This window comes from Lipophrys pholis (assembly GCF_963383615.2).
Source record: "Lipophrys pholis genome assembly, chromosome: 14".
Classification (NCBI taxonomy): domain Eukaryota; kingdom Metazoa; phylum Chordata; class Actinopteri; order Blenniiformes; family Blenniidae; genus Lipophrys; species Lipophrys pholis.
The window spans coordinates 2179534-2196254 of record NC_137633.1 but is presented as its reverse complement, the minus strand read 5'-3'; the positions used below and the strand labels follow the sequence as shown (position 1 = coordinate 2196254).

At 48.7% G+C, this 16721-nt stretch overlaps 2 protein-coding genes across 3 annotated transcripts; one reads left to right on the top strand and one right to left on the bottom strand.

Annotated features, from left to right (window-relative positions):
- Positions 1–669: 669 nt before the first annotated feature.
- arid4a (AT-rich interactive domain 4A) lies at positions 670–13657 on the top strand. The gene is made up of 25 exons (XM_080480552.1): positions 670–747; positions 1688–1738; positions 2997–3107; positions 3589–3654; positions 3741–3831; positions 4553–4632; positions 4703–4797; positions 4936–5068; positions 6107–6186; positions 6384–6460; positions 6570–6766; positions 6852–6924; positions 7060–7154; positions 7278–7375; positions 7454–7691; positions 7769–8001; positions 8523–8690; positions 8772–8853; positions 8949–9144; positions 9413–9475; positions 9556–11022; positions 11107–11211; positions 11603–11755; positions 11891–12037; positions 12409–13657. Exons 2-25 carry the CDS (start codon positions 1733–1735, stop codon positions 12510–12512), a joined length of 4158 nt encoding a protein of 1385 aa, XP_080336678.1. The 5' UTR covers positions 670–747; positions 1688–1732; the 3' UTR covers positions 12513–13657.
- A 545-nt stretch (positions 13658–14202) lies between these two features.
- timm9 (translocase of inner mitochondrial membrane 9 homolog) lies at positions 14203–15762 on the bottom strand. Of its 2 annotated transcripts, none has more exons than XM_080480550.1 (4): positions 15482–15762; positions 15293–15340; positions 15037–15132; positions 14203–14531 (listed from the first exon to the last, which is right to left on the bottom strand). In XM_080480550.1, exons 2-4 carry the CDS (start codon positions 15329–15331, stop codon positions 14397–14399), a joined length of 270 nt encoding a protein of 89 aa, XP_080336676.1. In that variant the 5' UTR covers positions 15332–15340; positions 15482–15762; the 3' UTR covers positions 14203–14396. The 2 variants fall into 2 exon arrangements, with proteins under 2 accessions (XP_080336676.1, XP_080336677.1); XM_080480551.1 differs by having other exon boundaries at positions 15470–15753.
- Between the last annotated feature and the right edge of the window lie 959 nt (positions 15763–16721).

Here is a 16721-nt window from a genome sequence, read left to right as displayed (position 1 = left end):
AAAGAAAAGTGTCCATTGAGTGTTCACGGCGGGCTGTGTAAATATTTTACCTCACTGGGTGACACTAAAGACGGTTAACAAGAATAGGACGGTCCTACTCTCAATCGGCTAACCTGTCACTCAAAGAGCAGCACGTGTATAAATATAAAATTGGCTTTAAATCGTCTGCACATGCTACTTCCGGTGACTCACGTTTTGCAATTGTCGTACAGTAAAGCAGTAAAAACCAACATTCCTGTGCGTTAACCTACAGGTTGTGTACACTATCTGCTTCCGATTGACCTAAAGTCTGGAATGTTGGTGAAATTTCAGGTTTTCGGATTGATGTTAACTTGGACGTTTTTTGAGTGGAGCTCCGTTCATTGCTTTCCAGCACGTATCTGGGCGGGGTTTCCGCGTCGACAAGGAAGTCCGCTCAACCAATAGCGATGCGCTGCTGCTGGCCGCAAAGCGCGTGTCACCAATGTCGTATGTGAGCCTTGTGATCCTCGCTCCTGATTGGACTGACCGCCAATTGTTGCCGTCATTTCCCTCGTGGCGCCGCGTTTGTATCGGCCAATGACTTTTCACGGTGACACGGGCCCTATCGAAATGGAGGAATCGTTCTGCCAATCAGATTTCTCCACTGCGACTGCCACTGTCACCACAGCCAATCGGGTGAGGGGAAACACAGCTCGGGGCTCAACAGCTTGTTGTTCGTGTATCGCTTCGCAGGCCGAGGAGAGGGGAAGCAGCTGCGGCCGTAATGTGAGTATAAAACCTTCAAATTCATCCTGGAGCCCGACTCCAACTTTCATCGGGTAACGCGTTCGGCGTGCCGGGGGCGGCGGGAGGCCGGGCGGGTGGACAGGGGAGGCCGGGAGGTGTCTGTGGGTGGCGGCGGCGGCGTTGCATTGAATGGCAGGCGGCTTGTTTTTGCGGCGAAGAAATGTGAAGCTCCTGCGCCTTTGTGGAAGAGCCGCGTATTAAATAAATAAATCCGTCACGGCGCTCCTTGTGTCCGGTGTCACACCTCCGTCCCGCCCGGGAGGAGCTCCGCTCACGGTCCGCGCCGGTCCCCGGCTCTCGTGAGCGCCGTCCGCCGCCGCTAACAGGCAGTTTAAATCGCCCCGAACCAGCTAGTTGGGTCGTTAGTTAGCCAACTAGCTAAATTTAGCTCCGGGAGCAGAAGTGGAGCCGCTCGGTTCTTATTCTCCCCCGGACGGAGTTCGGACCGGGGCTCGGTAGCGGATCGTGCACTGCCCCGCTGCCGGCGGTTGTCGGGATTTTTTTTTTTTTTTTTTGGTTCGCGGAGCGGAGGTGGCGGAGTTAGCCAAGCGTTAGCTGACATGGCGAGCCGTGATGGCGACGTGACTCGGCGGAGCGGCGAGCGGAGCGGGAAGGAGCGCTCCGCCTCACCCGCGGCTCGACACCTCGACTCGCCGGGCCCACGGGGAAAACGACCACCCCGTACCCGGAGAAGCCGAAGGCGGCCGGGGAAGTTGGTGTTAGTGCCACATATGTACTGTGATCCGAGCCGGGAGGAGGAGGAGGAGGAGGAGGAGGAGGAGGGAGGGGGCTGCACCGAAAGAATGCCTCAGCGGCTAGTGGGTTAGCTTAGCACGAACGTACCCGGGACAGTTCAACTGGCCGCGTCCTGCCCGTCCTCAGGCTCTGACCCCCAGTCTCCTCTGTCTGTGTCTTTCAGTGACCCCAAGTCCTTCGAGCTGGACTCCCTCAAATAGCCGGAGAGATGAAGGTGAGTGTTTGACCTGAGCTCCACACATGGTCCAGTTTCAGGATCTGAAGGTCCAGCTGAGCTCCGGGTCCTCACACGGTCCAGTTTCAGGATCTGAAGGTCCAGCTGAGCTCCGGGTCCTCACATGGTCCAGTTTCGAGATCTGAAGGTCCAGCCGAGCTCCGGGTCACAGCGAAGCGCTGCAGTAGAGAACGCCATGTCCACGTCCCCCAGACCCGGTCTAGAACGTTCGGCTCCTTCCCGTGACCCTGTACCCCAGCAAGTCCACCATTTACATGGAAGCAGTGACCAACATCTACATCTGGTTCAGTTTCAGAGTCTGGTTTAGGCTAAATATACCTGGATCCAGAGTCTGGTTCTGGTATCATCTTCTGATGGTTGTACCGGTCCCAGAATCCAGACCTGGCCTGAGGTTTTTGCCCCTGTTATCAGTCAGTTGCTGCGCAGTTGAATTAAATGATATCAAACCTCTCAGGACCAGGATCTGATGGACCTGGTGACCCTGGGCTGGGAAGTTTACCATCTGAGGAAAGTCCCATTTCCTGGTTAGGAGCAGGCACACGAGAACATGACTTTAAACCAGTTATGTAATAACACTTGTATAATTTTGACACGTGTCGTGATGGTTATAAAGTTAACGAACTGGAAACACTGAACTGCACAGACTGGACTTTGTCTGCATGTTTTCGCTCGTCCAAGTAGGAAACATCTCGGCGTTTGAATCGGGTCAGCTGGACTCAGTAGTCTTGTGTCTTCGTCAGTTCATGTTGGTCCCCCGATGAGGCTGATTTAGTACTTTACAGACTGATCAGGGAAATGTGTGTTGGACTCGTGACTTCTTTTCATTTGAGATAATTTGAGTTGCTGTGTTTTCCTGCTGAGGCTCCATCAGACGATGGTACTCTGTGGACAAGGTCCGCAACAATCCTCAAACTGGAGCTCAGTTGACAAATCGCCACATCATTCCTGCACCAGCTGAAGCTTTGGTACGAGACCGGATGGATCCAAGCTTTCATGGCGTTCACACCAAATTCCGCAGAAATGCATTCATTAGACCTTCTGTAGTCTGGTTATGCTGGTCCTGTGTGAACGGTAGACTCAGGTTTCTGTTCTAGCCAACAGCAGAGATATTCAGGGTGGTCTTCTGCTGCTGTTGACCATCAGCTTGTTTGAAAAGCTCACAGGTGCTCTTCTGCACGCTGCAGTTGAGAAGACGGTCTTCAAACCGAGCGCGTGTGGATATTTGTGTGTTTTGCAGGCAGCCGATGAGCCTGCCTACCTGAAAGTGGGAACTGATGTCAGCGCCAAATACAGAGGAGCTTTCTGTGAGGCCAAAATCAAGACTGTCAAACGTATGGTGAAAGTCAAGGTGAGACACGCACACCTGTCCTGTGGATATTGTCTCTCTCTCTGTGTGCTCTGATTGGCTGTCGGGGAGGTATGATGATGCTGAGAAAAGGTTTCGCTAAATGAGCTGATGATGTCAAGTGATGTCACAATTTCTCTTGGCTGTCTGACCAATCCGCCGACACCAGCTGATGAAGCATCACACACACACACACACACACACACACACACACACACACACACACACACACACACACACACACACACACACACACTAGCTGGTTATCTACCGAACAAGTCTTTGGAATATGAGGCAGCAGGAGAAAACCTGCTTGGGGAGAACATGCAAACTCCACACTACAAGACACAGACGTGGAGTCAGACCTGTGTTTTCCATTTGTGGAGCACCAGGACTGACCTCTGGTGTTCCAGTTCAAACTCCTTCCTGCAGGTGGTGCGTGTACTTCGAGTGAGTCCGTCACTTTTTGTATGTGTGTCTGCAGGTCGCCCTGAAAGGTGAGAGCACGTCTCAGGTGGTTCAGGACGACCAGGTTAAAGGAACACTACAGGTGAGACCTGTTGTTTCTATCGGCTTGCATCGTCATAAATTGTGTGTGTGTGTGTTTGGTGTCTTCATGGTGTGTATATGCTTCAGGTGGGCTCCACTGTGGAGGTGAAGACCAACGAGGGTCTCTGCTGCGAAGCCATCATCAGTAAACTGACGGACGCCAGCCTGTACACTGTGGGTAAGTCCTAACAGCTCAGCGCTACTGAAACGAGGAGAGATGGAGAACGTGCAGGACGGCGGTCTAGCTGCTGACAACCAGGGAGAAAGTGACCATTTCCCAAAAATAGCCTGCGTGTGAGAATGAATGGGGACACTGAGCTTGTAGCGGTGCTGCTGTGATTGGCTGTCGGGGAGGAGTGATGATGCTGAGTAAAGGTTTCGTTTAATGACCTGATATCACGTGATGTCACATTTTCTCTTGGCTGTCTGACCAATCCGCCGACACCAAATGAAGTGTGTGTGTGGGTGGGTGGGTGTGTGTGTGTGAACGTCCTGTTCCAGTGTCTCTGTAGGAGCGTCAGACAGCTCGATGTAGTTTGTGATCCAGTAGATGGCGTTCCAACAATTGGCTGTTAAGAAAAAGCTGATCGCAGTGGACCATCACATGTATTGATGGTTTTACACCGTGGAGGTCTGACTCTCTCGCTCTTCCATGACAACAGAACCACAAATTATGAGAAATGAACTCAACCTGACTATCTTTTATTTGACCTCCTACGTGTTCATTTCAGAGATCCTCATGTTGTCACCAATGGCTAATTCACCAGAACAAAATCATTTTATATCAGTTGGGGTGTGACTCTCCTTTGAAGCCAGGCTTCTGTAGCAGTAGTTAGTAGAGGTTGGAGGTGAAAGTGTTGCTCCCATGAGACTCAGAAACTCAACGCTGTGTGTTTCAGTGTTTGACGATGGAGATGAGAAGACGCTCCGCCGGACGTCTCTTTGTCTGAAAGGAGAGAGGCACTTTGCAGAGAGTGAGGTGAGTGCTCTGACCGTGGGACTACGTTCCTCAGTGTATCCTTCCACCACCAACTCTTCTCGTCCCACAGACGCTCGACCAGCTGCCGCTCACCAACCCAGAGCATTTTGGTACGCCGGTCATCAAGAAGTCCAACCGAGGAGGCCGGCGCGCGTCTCAGGCTGTGTGAGTGTCCACACCGCCAAGCATCACACCGCCACACCAACCGAACACAAAGCGTCACACCACCGCAACAACACCAGGCGTCACTCCACCGCTCTGCAGTGGTTTGACAATTTGTTTGATTCCTGTGTGTGTGTTCAGGGCTGAGGAGGAGAATGAGTCCTCCTCCAGCGAGGATGAGGACGAGGACAGGAGAAGGATGAACGATGAGCTGTTGGGGAAAGTTTGCAGCAGCCAGAGTGGAGACGACTGCAGCTGCTGGTTTCTGGCTCTGGTAATCCTCACACTTCCTGAAAACGCATCGGTCCAAACCAGCTGAGCCATAATGAGTTATTCAGTCATATTAACCTCACGATTAGTTTGTAATTTTGTTCTATGTCCATTACAATTTTATTATTTACGTATATTCAATTCAACTTTATTTATGTAGTGCCGAATACAACAAAGTCACTTCAAGGCACTTTTACAGAGAAAACCCAACATTTCCACATGAACAAGCAGAAGTGACGGTGGTAAGGAAAACACTCCCGTCTGTATAGGATGGTGGCTTTCTGCTATTCCTGTTTGGGTGAGAGGATAGAAGAAGAGAAAAGGAGAGGACAGACAAACAAGAGAGATCCACTCGCTCACATGTAATAGTGACACATGGTGCCTGAAAAAGGAAAGAAGCTCAGCTCCTCCAGCAGCTTTACTAGGAAATGGTCCAGGGTCCTGAACCAGCTCTAACCAAGCTTTTTTAAAAAGAAAAGTCCTAACTTTCCTTAACTGAAACTGAGCCTGAGAGGGGAAAGCTCTGCCTCCCATTCTACGTTTAGAAAACCCAAGTGTTGTTCTGGGGAGATATGTTGGACTAACGGTTCTTTAAGGTTTGATGGAGTCTGGTTGTGAAGAGCTTTGTAAGTTAGAAGGAGGATTTTAAATTCTATTGTAGATTTAACGGAAAGCTAATAATGGAGTGATGTGATCTCTCCTCCTGGTTCCTGTCGGGACTCTCGTTGCAGCTTTTTGAATCAGTTGACAACTTTTTAAGCCGTCGAATTTAATGTGAGAGTTGAAGGATCAGTCCTGGTCCAAAAGTAACTCTGGTTCCTCACAATGCTACTGGAGGTCAAAGTCATACTATCCAGTGTTACTGTAACTTTAGATGATTTCTCTCTCTGTATGTAGTGTTTTAAAAGTGGCTCTTACTCCTCTTCCTCCTCCGGCTCCTCTACTTCCTCCTGTGTGTTCAGTAGTATGACAGTGTGGTTGCAGTCTCCCTGCTCCTCCTCCTCCTCCTCCGGCAGTGGGCTGATGTGTTCTGGTCTTTCAGGTGGTGTCTCCGAGCTGCAGCGACGAGCAGGTGGTGAGGAAGGATCAGTGTCTGCTTCGCTCCTTCTCAGACGGAAAGTTGTGAGTCACTTTTTGTTACCGGCGGCCGATTCGTTTGTGCGCCGATGTAATTGTCGCTGCATATATTTGATGTTCAGTCCGTTTCTGTAACAATCTTTTTCTCCTCCTCCTTTTCCTTCATCCTGCGCTCTTTCACTTTCTCTTCTTTCGCTGCTGCTATTCTCCTTGTTGTCCTTCTTTCTCCTCCTCTTCTGTAGTTCCACTGTGGTGAGGAGATATGTCCATGTGGTTAACTCTGTCAGCATCACCAGGTCTGAGTTCTCCAACAGGAGAGGTGAGGGACTCCATTTCCCACAATGCACCGGGACACACTTATATCTTACACTGTCGCAATCATTTAAACTTTGTTATTCCTCCTCTTCCCCCTCTTGCTCTTTGTCCAGGTTTTGAAGCAGCCCGGGAGTTTCTGAGCAGCGGGGATGTTCCAGATGTGTGGAAGATGGACATGAGTCAGATCCTGGACTCCTCCTCCAGCGAGGAGGAGGACGACCATGAGGAGAAGGAGAAGGAGAGCGAGGAGGAGGATGAGGAAGAAGACGACGAAGAGGACAAGAAGAAGAAGAAACGCATCAAGGATGAGGTGAGACTGAAACACTCCTCTTCTCCGACCCTTTCCTCTGGCCTCCTTTTCTTCCTCTCTGATCTCCTCCTGTCTGTTCGTACAGCCGGAGGAGGAGTTGGACCCGGAGGAGAGGGATCACTTCCTGCAGCAGCTCTACAAGTTCATGGAGGATCGAGGTGAGACCATCAGCTGACACTTTCCAGCTCACTGTTGTCTGCCCTGTTCCTGGATACTCTCTATCCTGTAGTAACTGTCGCTCAGACTTCATTCATTGAGCTTAACTGTAAAGAGTCTGACTGTTCTTCTTTCAGGGACTCCCATTAACAAGCCTCCAGTTCTGGGCTACAAAGATCTGAACCTCTTCAAGCTCTTCAGACTGGTTTATCAGCAGGGGGGCTGTCGCAAGGTACATAAACAATGACATCACATGTCATAACATTGTTGTAACTACCTGACGTTGCGGGTTATAACACTGGTGTGTGCTGATTGGCTCCCAGCAGCTGTCTGACTGTCTGTTTCTCTGCTTCAGATCGAATCTGGTACCATTTGGAAGCAGATCTACATGGATCTGGGGATCCCCATCCTCAACTCGGCTGCTTCCTACAATGTGAAGACGGCCTACAGGAAGTAAGACGTGACCTTTTGCGCTGCTCAGGAGGTTCTGTGTGAGCCCCACTGACCTTTGACCCTCCCCCACCTCCACAGGTACCTGTATGGCTTTGAGGAGTACTGCCGCTCCGCCTCCATCACCTTCAGGACCATACACCACAACAACCCCCGCCCACCAACCACACTGGCCAATCAGAGGGCGGCGGGGGCGGAACTTAGAGAGGCCGCCACGCTGCCGGTGAAGACGGAGCCGGTGGAGCTGAAGAGAGAGGAGGCAGAGTCGGAGAGTGAGAGCGAGAAGGAGGAGGTGAAGGAGAGGCACTCCTCTGGCAGGGTGAGGCGCGGCGTCTGTGAGGGACTCAGCAATGGAGTGATGATGTCACTCTGACTCCGCCCATCTGTGTGTTTCAGGGGCGAAGGAGGTGCGTGGGGGGTCGGATGAGGATGGAGAGGAGAGGAGGAGGAGGAGCAGGAGGAGAGAACAGCGAGGAGCCGCAGAGGGAAGGGAGGAGGCGCAGCAACAGGAGGACAGACGACTCGGAAAGAGGCTCCGAGGAAGAGGAGGATGAGGATGATGACGACGACGATGAGGAGTTGGAGGAGGAGGAAGATGACGAAGAGGCTGAGAGGCGGAGAGAAGAAAGGTGAGACTGGAAACTAAATATTTGAAGTAGAAGAAAAATTACAATGGTAGAATTTATGGAAAAACTAAACAAAAGGAGTGAAATATCAATTAAAAAATTTGGTGTTGTTGAGTCAGAAAAAAGTAAACTTTCCCAGTACTTTGTTTTTTTTTTTATATATATATATATTTTGTCAATATGTAAATGAGAAATGGTCAATAAGATAAATGTACTAATCTAATCTGCATATGATGACACCACAAAATGGTGGCCATATTGGATTCCTTTTTTTTTTTTTTTTTTTATAAAACTGAACTGGTGCAACTGGTGCGATTGTAATTCTGAGGAAAATGTTGACAACCAGAAAGTATCTTAACATGTCGGACAACAGTGAGAAAATATTTCTGTATTTCACATTTCCACTGTAATAAATGATTTTCATTTCATATAATTTCTCTTTCCTCTCTGGACTCTCCTGCAGACACGTTGAGTTTCAAGATTATTTTTCAAGAACATTGAATATTTGTGTGTGTGTGTGTCAGGAATGAGGATGACGAGGACGGGGACGGGGACTCTGTGACGGGGACGAAGGTGCGGGTAAAGTACGGCAGAGGGAAAAATCAGAAGATCTATGAAGCTCACATCAAGAAGACCGACATGGACAAAGGCGAGCAGTTCTACCTGGTCCATTACTACGGCTGGAACGTCAGGTCAGGGGTCAGAGGTCACAGGTCAGAGGTCAGCCGCCTGCCCGCTGCTCTCCCAGCTCAATGTGTGTTCGTGTTCCACAGATACGATGAGTGGGTGAAGGCCGATCGGATCATCTGGCCAATGGAGAAAGGAACAAAGAAGAGAGCCAGGAAGAGGCATAAGGTGAGGGAGAGGGGAGGAGGAGAACCGGGGGGGGGTGATCGAAGAGAGATAACGCCTCCCCTGTGAGGTCACTGACCCGCGTCTCCTCGTGACAGAACAAGGAGGAGTCGGAGGAGGACAAGCCGGCGGGGCCGCCATTGAAGCTGATGGGAGCGAAGCGCGGCCGTCCTCTGGGAAGGGCCACGCCCGCCAACTCCGCCAACCGCAGTGTCTCCAAGACCCCGGGCAGCGAGGGGCGGTCCTACGGGGGGAGGAGGATGGACACGCCGTCCAGCATGGCCAACGGAGACAGTAAGACACACTGAGCGTGCGCAGAGCTTAGCAGGCCTCTGATTGGCTAGTTCACAAGGGGGTGTCGTTTTCACTTTTGAGTTAATGCTCTGAAAACGATGTAGTTTTAATGTAGGGCCACTAGTTGGTGCTGTTTAGTCTGAGTACTCTATAATGCTGCACACAGTCACACAAAGTAAAATAACGTCACATGACGCTTCGATTTAAAGAATGACAACATTGTGTGAAGTCAGACAGAAACAGGAAGTGTTTCTCCTCCTCTCTGCAGACACTCCTCGGAGACGGCCGAGGAGGATGCCTGAGATGTACGACTCAGACCGAGCGTCCAATGGTGAGATTGGCTCCGCCCACTCTTTCTTTCTGATTTGTTGAATTGCTGATCGATCTCTAACAGCTGCCCTCATCCTGCAGAAGATTCTGGGAACTCTTCAGACGACAGCGGGTCGGAGGACCCGCCTGACAAAAAGCCGTCGCCATGGCGCGGGAGAGCTGAAGCCCCGCCCAGTCAGGCTGAAGAGGAGGAGCCGGAAGAGGAGGAGGAAGAGGAGCCAGAAGATGAGGAGGACGCCAAGAGCGAGGTCACCGATGTCCCCACGCACAATGACACCAGCTCAGTTTCCATGGCGACGACGGTTCAGTTGCCCGCTGCTGCCGTAGTACCGTGTCCCAGCATGCCTCAGATAAAAGCCGACAAGGTCGTGAGCCAATCAGAGGAGCAGGCGGAGCAGGGGGAGGAGCCTGCAGGAGAGGCTGCAGTGCTGCCTACTCACTTGGACAATAAGACGTCGCCTGCCGGTAAGACGGCACCAGTCCACGCCTCTGAGAAGACATCTCCTGGACGTGAAGCTTTACCTGAGGCTCCGCCCCACAGGACGCCGCCGCCGCCGCCGCCTGACGGCCTCACTAAAACTCCAGAGAGGCCGTCGCTCGTCCTAGAGGAAGATGAGCACTCAACTCCTGTGTCCTCGCCGAGGGCCAAAGGTCGCAGGACCATAGTCAGGGAAATGGGCTGCGAGACTCCTCCCAGAATTCTTCTCTGCACGCCCGCCACTTCCAGCCCCGCCCATACAGTGCGGCTACCGTCTCCTCCCCGCAGCGGACTTAAGAGGCAGGACGAGCCCATGGTGGTCCTCCACTGTCTCCCCACACAGCGCCTCCCCCTGGAATCCCCCGCCGCTTCGGACACAGACTCCGCCTCTGAGGAGGAGGATGGCGAGGAGGAGATGGAGCAGGAGAGGAGCATCACAGCGGTCAAACGAAAGGCAGCGGAGCAGAGAGGAGCTGAGAAGAAGCTCCGCCCCACCAGGAGGCCGGAAGAGGCCGTCTCCCCCAAAAGCCTCCCCTCCCCCCTAAGAAGAACCGAGGGTGCCACAAAGGAGTGGCCACGCCCTGAGGAGGAGGACGTAGCAGAGGAGTGCCTGACGTTCATGAAGGAACAGGAAGTGCAGGCCAAAACGCCTCCTCCTGTCACCACAGAGCCCGACTCCGCCCCCGCTGAGGAGGTGGAGCCACAGATGGGCCCTGAAGCACTGGTCTGCCATGAAGTTGACCTGGATGATCCGGACGAGAAGGAGAAACCCTCCACCGCGCCGGAGCACCTCCTCCTTATGATGAGGGAGCAGCCACCAGCCCCGCCCCCTCTGCCCCACCTCCTGCACAGCACCCTCCCCTCCCCCCACCTCCCACAGGCACTGGTTCGGCCCTTCTTCTCTTCCACTGCTCCAAGCCCCGCCCCCTGCCCAGAGGACCTCTGCCCCTCCAAGGAAGAGGAGCGAGGAACGATGAGGGTGGAGCCAGAGGAGGACTCCAGCCCTGGTGGTGATGGCAGCGCCTCCTCTTCCTCCACCTCCCTGCTGTCTCTACAGGACAAGGAGCGAGGTAACACACACACACACACACACATATCCCTCTTCGTGATTGGTCCACGGGTTTTTGGGGTGACCTTTGGCTTCTGATTCTCAGGTCACAAGCGTGTGACAGACTCCACCTGCAGCCCGACCGCCAAGAAACAGAAACGCAGCCAGAAGCGGCCGAACACGCCGGGGAAGGTGGAGAAGAACGGGGCGGGTGAGTGCATGCCGATGATGTCACAGGTGGTGGGAGGGGCTATGATGGAAGAAGCAACATTTTTAAGTCCAACTGACTTCAGTAAATGAATGAATCCTCTAACTGGTGGCTACATGTTTAACACTGACTTGAATGTCTTGGGAGGGAATCAGTAAATTCATGTTTTGTACAGTTTTTTCAACTTTACATCCACTTTTCCAAGCAACGTGCCGTTCTCTGTTTTATAAATACATCCGTTACCTGCTATTCTTGGCTTCTTTCTACACAGATGTTTGTCAATGTGGAAGTTCTTTTATTTATTTTTTAACATGTAAACAAAGGTGTGTTTTCCATCAGTGAGCTGTCATTGACCCCCCCCCCCCCCCCCCCCCCCCCTCCTCTCCCCCAGCAGGTCACAGCAGTGACAGTGAGGATCAGTCCCGTCTGTCTTCCCTGAAGCCTCACAAGTCTCCTCGATGTCCGGCCCTGTCGTCTCCATCTCACAGTAAAGAGAAGGGCGGCTTCATGTCGCCGCAGCGCGCCTACAAGTGGACATTTCAGCTCGGTAACCGTCACACCAGAGAATAAACCAAATCGAAGCTTAAAATCAAACTTTCCTTAAATGTTTTGTAGAAAAGTCTTGCAGCAGTTACAGAAGCAGGTACTTGGCTAATGTCCACCTCCTCTCTTCTCTCCTCAGATGAGCTGGACAACATGTCGAGCTCAGAGAGGATCTCCTTCCTGCAGGACAAGCTGCAGGAGATCAGGAAGTATTACATGAGCCTGAAGTCGGAAGTGGCGTCGATCGACCGCCGCAGGAAGAGACTGAAGAAGAAGGAGAGAGAAGGTGAGGAAACACTGACTGCTGCTGATTCGTCTCTAGTTAAAGTTCCATTGTAATATCCCGTGTTAATGACAGTCACACAATTGTATAGTAGCAGGAAGATGCTCTATAATCTGGATGTTCCCTCTTTAGGAAAGAAACTTGATTTATGAACTTATAACAGGAAGAAGCAGTAAGAAAACAGCTGAGATAAACTAGCAACACGCAGGCGGCTCTTGGAACAGGAAGCTGACCATTATCTTAGCATGCTAATGCTAATCACTGCTACCGTTTCATGTTGCTGTCAGGAGGACTGAGTTGCGTCGGGATTAACGAAGCTCTTCCAGTAAAGAGGAGTTTGTAATTGTAATTTATAACCGATTTGTGTCTCTCAGTGTCCAACACGACGGCGTCCACCTCCTCGGGGTCCTCGGACACGGCCATGAGTCCGTCCTCGGCATCACCCACGCAAAACAACGTGGCGGTGGAGTGCAGGTGATGACACGCCCACCAGCCCAGACCCACCCCCTCTCTACACCACAGACTACGCGCACGCCAACTGATGCAGTGGCTTATGGGAAATACTCCACATACGGAGAGGGGAGGGGCTGAGCTTAGCCCCGCCCCCTCACAAATGGACTGATTGTTGGAGAGAAAAGCGCCTTCTGTTCTAAGCTCCGCCCCCTTTCCCCATTCCAGAGTGACGTCAGTCCCCCTGACTTCCTAAAAAAAAAAAAAATAGTTTTTCCAACTTCCCGCTGTGACTGTTTTTGATTTTTTTTTTTTCTTTTTTTTTATACCGAATCAGAGCTTTTATTTTGGTAAAAACATACAATAGATGTTTAAAAAAAAAATTTGGTCACTGCAGGAAACGAGATCAGCGTCAACACTTTATTCGTACGGAAGATCGGAACTGAATACATGTCAAAACTTTTAGTTTCATGAATTAAAATTATTTCAACCTTCACTTTAATTTAATGAAATTTTCAGTTTTTAAAATGAAGTTAAACTCAATCAAATTTAACAGACTTTGTTTGCATCTGAAATCAAGTTTAAAACTTGAACTGTTGTCCACTTTGAAATAAAATTTAAGACTCAATTTTAATTGTAATCCAGGCATACTTTATTTCAAAAGCAGAAAAACGAATGAAGCTGATTGAACAGGGTTTTTTTTCCTCTATTTTACGCTGAACACAAACAAGTTAATTTAGAAAAACATAAGTGGAAACTGCCTGTGATTCTGGACTTATTGTGATGACATGACACCCATTTGGAAACGCGCTGAAACATTTGGCTCTGATCTTCCATACGGGGGCGCTGTTGTCCCTCTGGAGGACTTGGTTGCACTTCTTCTTCTGTGGTGTCGGGGGACGGACGGATGGAAAATCTCCCCAATTTTTTTGTAAATAAAAACAAAGCCGGCGTGTTTGAGAGATGACATTTTACAGCCTGTAAAGAAGAATTTCTAATATTTTTTAAAAGAAAACTTTGTAACCTTTTATTCTGAAATCCTTTTTTATGTGGTGTTTTTTTGTTTTTTTTCTTGGCCGGCGGTGGATTGAATGAAACGGCTGTAAATACACACAAACACGCCATGCTGGGACTGTGCACAAGTGGCTGTTTCTAATAAAGTTTTTAAATATGTTTCCACCTGCAGCTTCGACTCATTTCAGCCAAAAGTTCACTGAGATATCAAACTTTTCCTTTGGACTGAAAAGTACTGGTGGACATGCCCACTTGCATGACTAATGTAATCCGACTAACACTGAAGGGTGATTTAAGTCTTTGGCCCCGCTTAATGGATATTTTAAGTTAATCCGCATTGTTTCTGCAGAAATGCTGAAAACAATGTAGACAACATGCCAGGCCACCAGCTGCTGCCGTTTGTTTTTGTAATGAAACCACACAATGCTAAACATTAACAGCGAGTACACAGAACACTAAAATGCATTGCTTACCTATGAAAATACCCAGGAGATTTACTGGGTTTTCACTTAAACGTTGTATAAACGGAGCCTTACTCTGGTTTCTTTAAACTCTGATAAAGGCCCAGACCTCCCTCTGATCTTTAACGGCCCCTGCTGAACTATTCAAGACTAAAATAGAGTGTATGTAATTCTTCCAACAGTAACTGATTAATAATCCTGTTTTATCGAGGGGAAAAGATTCAACAGAAATGTATACACGCAGAACATAAAATAAAAATTTACTTTTTTTCTCCAAATCATAATTATTTCCCGACTCAGGATAGAGTAACGTAGTACATGAGTTATGGAGTTGATTATAAACATTAAATAAAATCCCAGGTTACAACATAAAGAAAAAAAAAATTGAGGAGGTGGGGCATGTGGAGTTTAAGTCTGTTTCCGTGGTAACGAGGGGCTCAGCGTGGCTGTCCCAGCAGGCCCGCTTTCGCCGCCAGCGCCTCGTTCTGCTGGATGTGATACTCCTGGAAACGCATGGAGATCCGCTGAGTCATCTTCAGGTACTTCTGCAGGCACGACTCGGAGCAACTCGACTGTAAACGAACATCGAGAGACACTTTTCAATCCGTTCCTCATGACGGTGTGTGTAAAGTCACAAGTAATGGATTACTTTAAAAACATGTCAACGCAAACCCAGTCATAGCCTGTAATACCACTTCATACAAGCAGATGGTGCAGTGAGTCACTCCACCACTGCCTTCATTCAGTCTAATAAGATTTGGCTGCCATCTTGGATGAGGACCCTCTTCTCTACAGCAAGATGAGGACTCTACTCAATAAATATATCTCACTAACTTTACAACACACCTGGTTTGGATTGATACAAATGATCTAGAATTTTTTTTTTTTATTATTATTTTTTTAAACAAACTGATTTATTCCCTAATCGGAGGAGAAGCATGTCCTCATCCAACATGGTGGCCATGCCAATACCTCAGTTCTGGTTAACAGTGTACTTATATTAATGGAGATACACACATATGCATGTCTATAAAGATGGCTCACTCAGACCTGCGGGTGTAAACAGTTTGTCTTTACCTCGTCCGGCTTCACTTCTCTGGTGGTGAAATCTTTGACGCAGTCCATGAAGCAGTTCTCCGTCACTTTGTTATACGTCCCCAGAAACTCTTTAAACTGGACACAAACAAGGTCAATAAATAAAATGTCCTCTTCTTTTGCACTTTCAAAAATGATAAATACTCTGTAATGTATTACTTTATAAAAAATAAAAAAAGACTACTGGCTTATAATAAGTACTGACTCAGCATGTTTTTTGCTGAGTCAATGTGCTCACCTGTTTGATCTGGTCTGACTCGGTCACCTGCAGCGCCATCTTCAGGCACTGTGGAGGAATGCACAGGACAGCGTCACTATCCACACACTGCAGCTAATGCTAACTCGGGTGTAGTAGGAGACGCTTCAGATCTATGTGATATAGTTCTACAGTAGAACCGAGTCTGATTTCACTCACGTGTATATTTACCTCCGCTCAGACGGTGAGGACGATTCGTGCGGCGGACTGAAGGTCACGTGGCTCCACAGCGTCAAACCCTCGAAACTTGTGCGTCTCTGGTTGTTTGTATGCACGCGGCAGCGTCACCTGTCAATCTCCGGATCCTCCGAAAGCCGCGTGCACTTTGATAAAATATATTTAACGTTTGAAAATCTGAGCGCGAGGTTCCCTGTTCACCCAGGGCAGCTGACTACGTGCTGTTGATAAGATCGTCCGGGTGGCTACAGTTGCTGATTCAATACAACGTTCCTACTTTCGTCCTTTTGCTTAGTTTGACAGCTGAGCACCAACACACGGCTTCACCGCCCCCTACCGGACTGGAGGTTAAACAACTCTCGTGGTTCAGTGTTTAACTGAATCAACATTAATGTTCGTGAAACAATAAGAGACGCGACGTGATTCGGTTTGAAGCAGGCAATTAAAAACTATCAGTGATAATCTATACTTCTCACTTTGCTCTCTGTCCTTTAATCGAAAATTCACGATAACCTCCAGAGCTTTAAAAGCTGGTAGCAGAGTGATACTTCTATTTATTAATTATCTTTTTTTTGTTTACCATCATGTGCGGTAGGTGCGTGTTGGTTGTTGACAGCCACTGTCATTGACATTTATAAACTCTAGACAGTGCAGTCTACTGGCCGGCTCCGCAATGGGCGCTGACTTCCGGTAGTGGCAAAAAGCCACTAACCAGCACACATTTAGAGAAAGTATAACTAAACTGAGTCTTTACAACCATCTGGCGCTTGACGCTCCGTTACTTCATCAAAAATGAGTCATACACTTAGGTTAAGTGCAATTAGGATTCACACGTCTCATTCGTAGTTGCCACATAAACTGCTATTTAACACATAATGATGAAGGAACAACATGATACTTTACAAATAAACCAGTTTACTGCCTGTATGGCAATCAAAGTAATTGAAATACACAAGAAACAAGGGAAATCTCTCATTAAAGGAGATGTTTATTGAAAAAATGTGTGGACATATATATATATATATATATATATATATATATATATATATATATATATATATATATATGCAAAATATTATATTATATGCAAATAAGGTAAAAACAAGTTAATAATTTGTGATGTACTATCAGTGTTATTCATACAAAATAAATTTTGCATACATTATGACATACATAGATATGTATTCATGTTACAATAAAAAAACGTGTTTAACTATTAATTTCACATCACAAA

What these genes read in the sequence shown, in the direction of transcription:
- arid4a (XM_080480552.1), top strand. An exon ending in AACGTATGGTGAAAGTCAAG is followed by an intron (nt 3,108 to 3,588) that starts GTGAGACACGCA and finishes GTGTGTCTGCAG; the next exon opens with GTCGCCCTGAAAGGTGAGAG. An exon ending in AGAGGCACTCCTCTGGCAGG is followed by an intron (nt 7,692 to 7,768) that starts GTGAGGCGCGGC and finishes TGTGTGTTTCAG; the next exon opens with GGGCGAAGGAGGTGCGTGGG.
- timm9 (XM_080480550.1), bottom strand. Translation starts at nt 15,331, where the DNA reads ATGGCGCTGCAGGTGACCGAGTCAGACCAGATCAAACAG. An exon ending in AGTCAGACCAGATCAAACAG is followed by an intron (nt 15,133 to 15,292) that starts GTGAGCACATTG and finishes GTTTGTGTCCAG; the next exon opens with TTTAAAGAGTTTCTGGGGAC. An exon ending in GAGAAGTGAAGCCGGACGAG is followed by an intron (nt 14,532 to 15,036) that starts GTAAAGACAAAC and finishes GTTCGTTTACAG; the next exon opens with TCGAGTTGCTCCGAGTCGTG.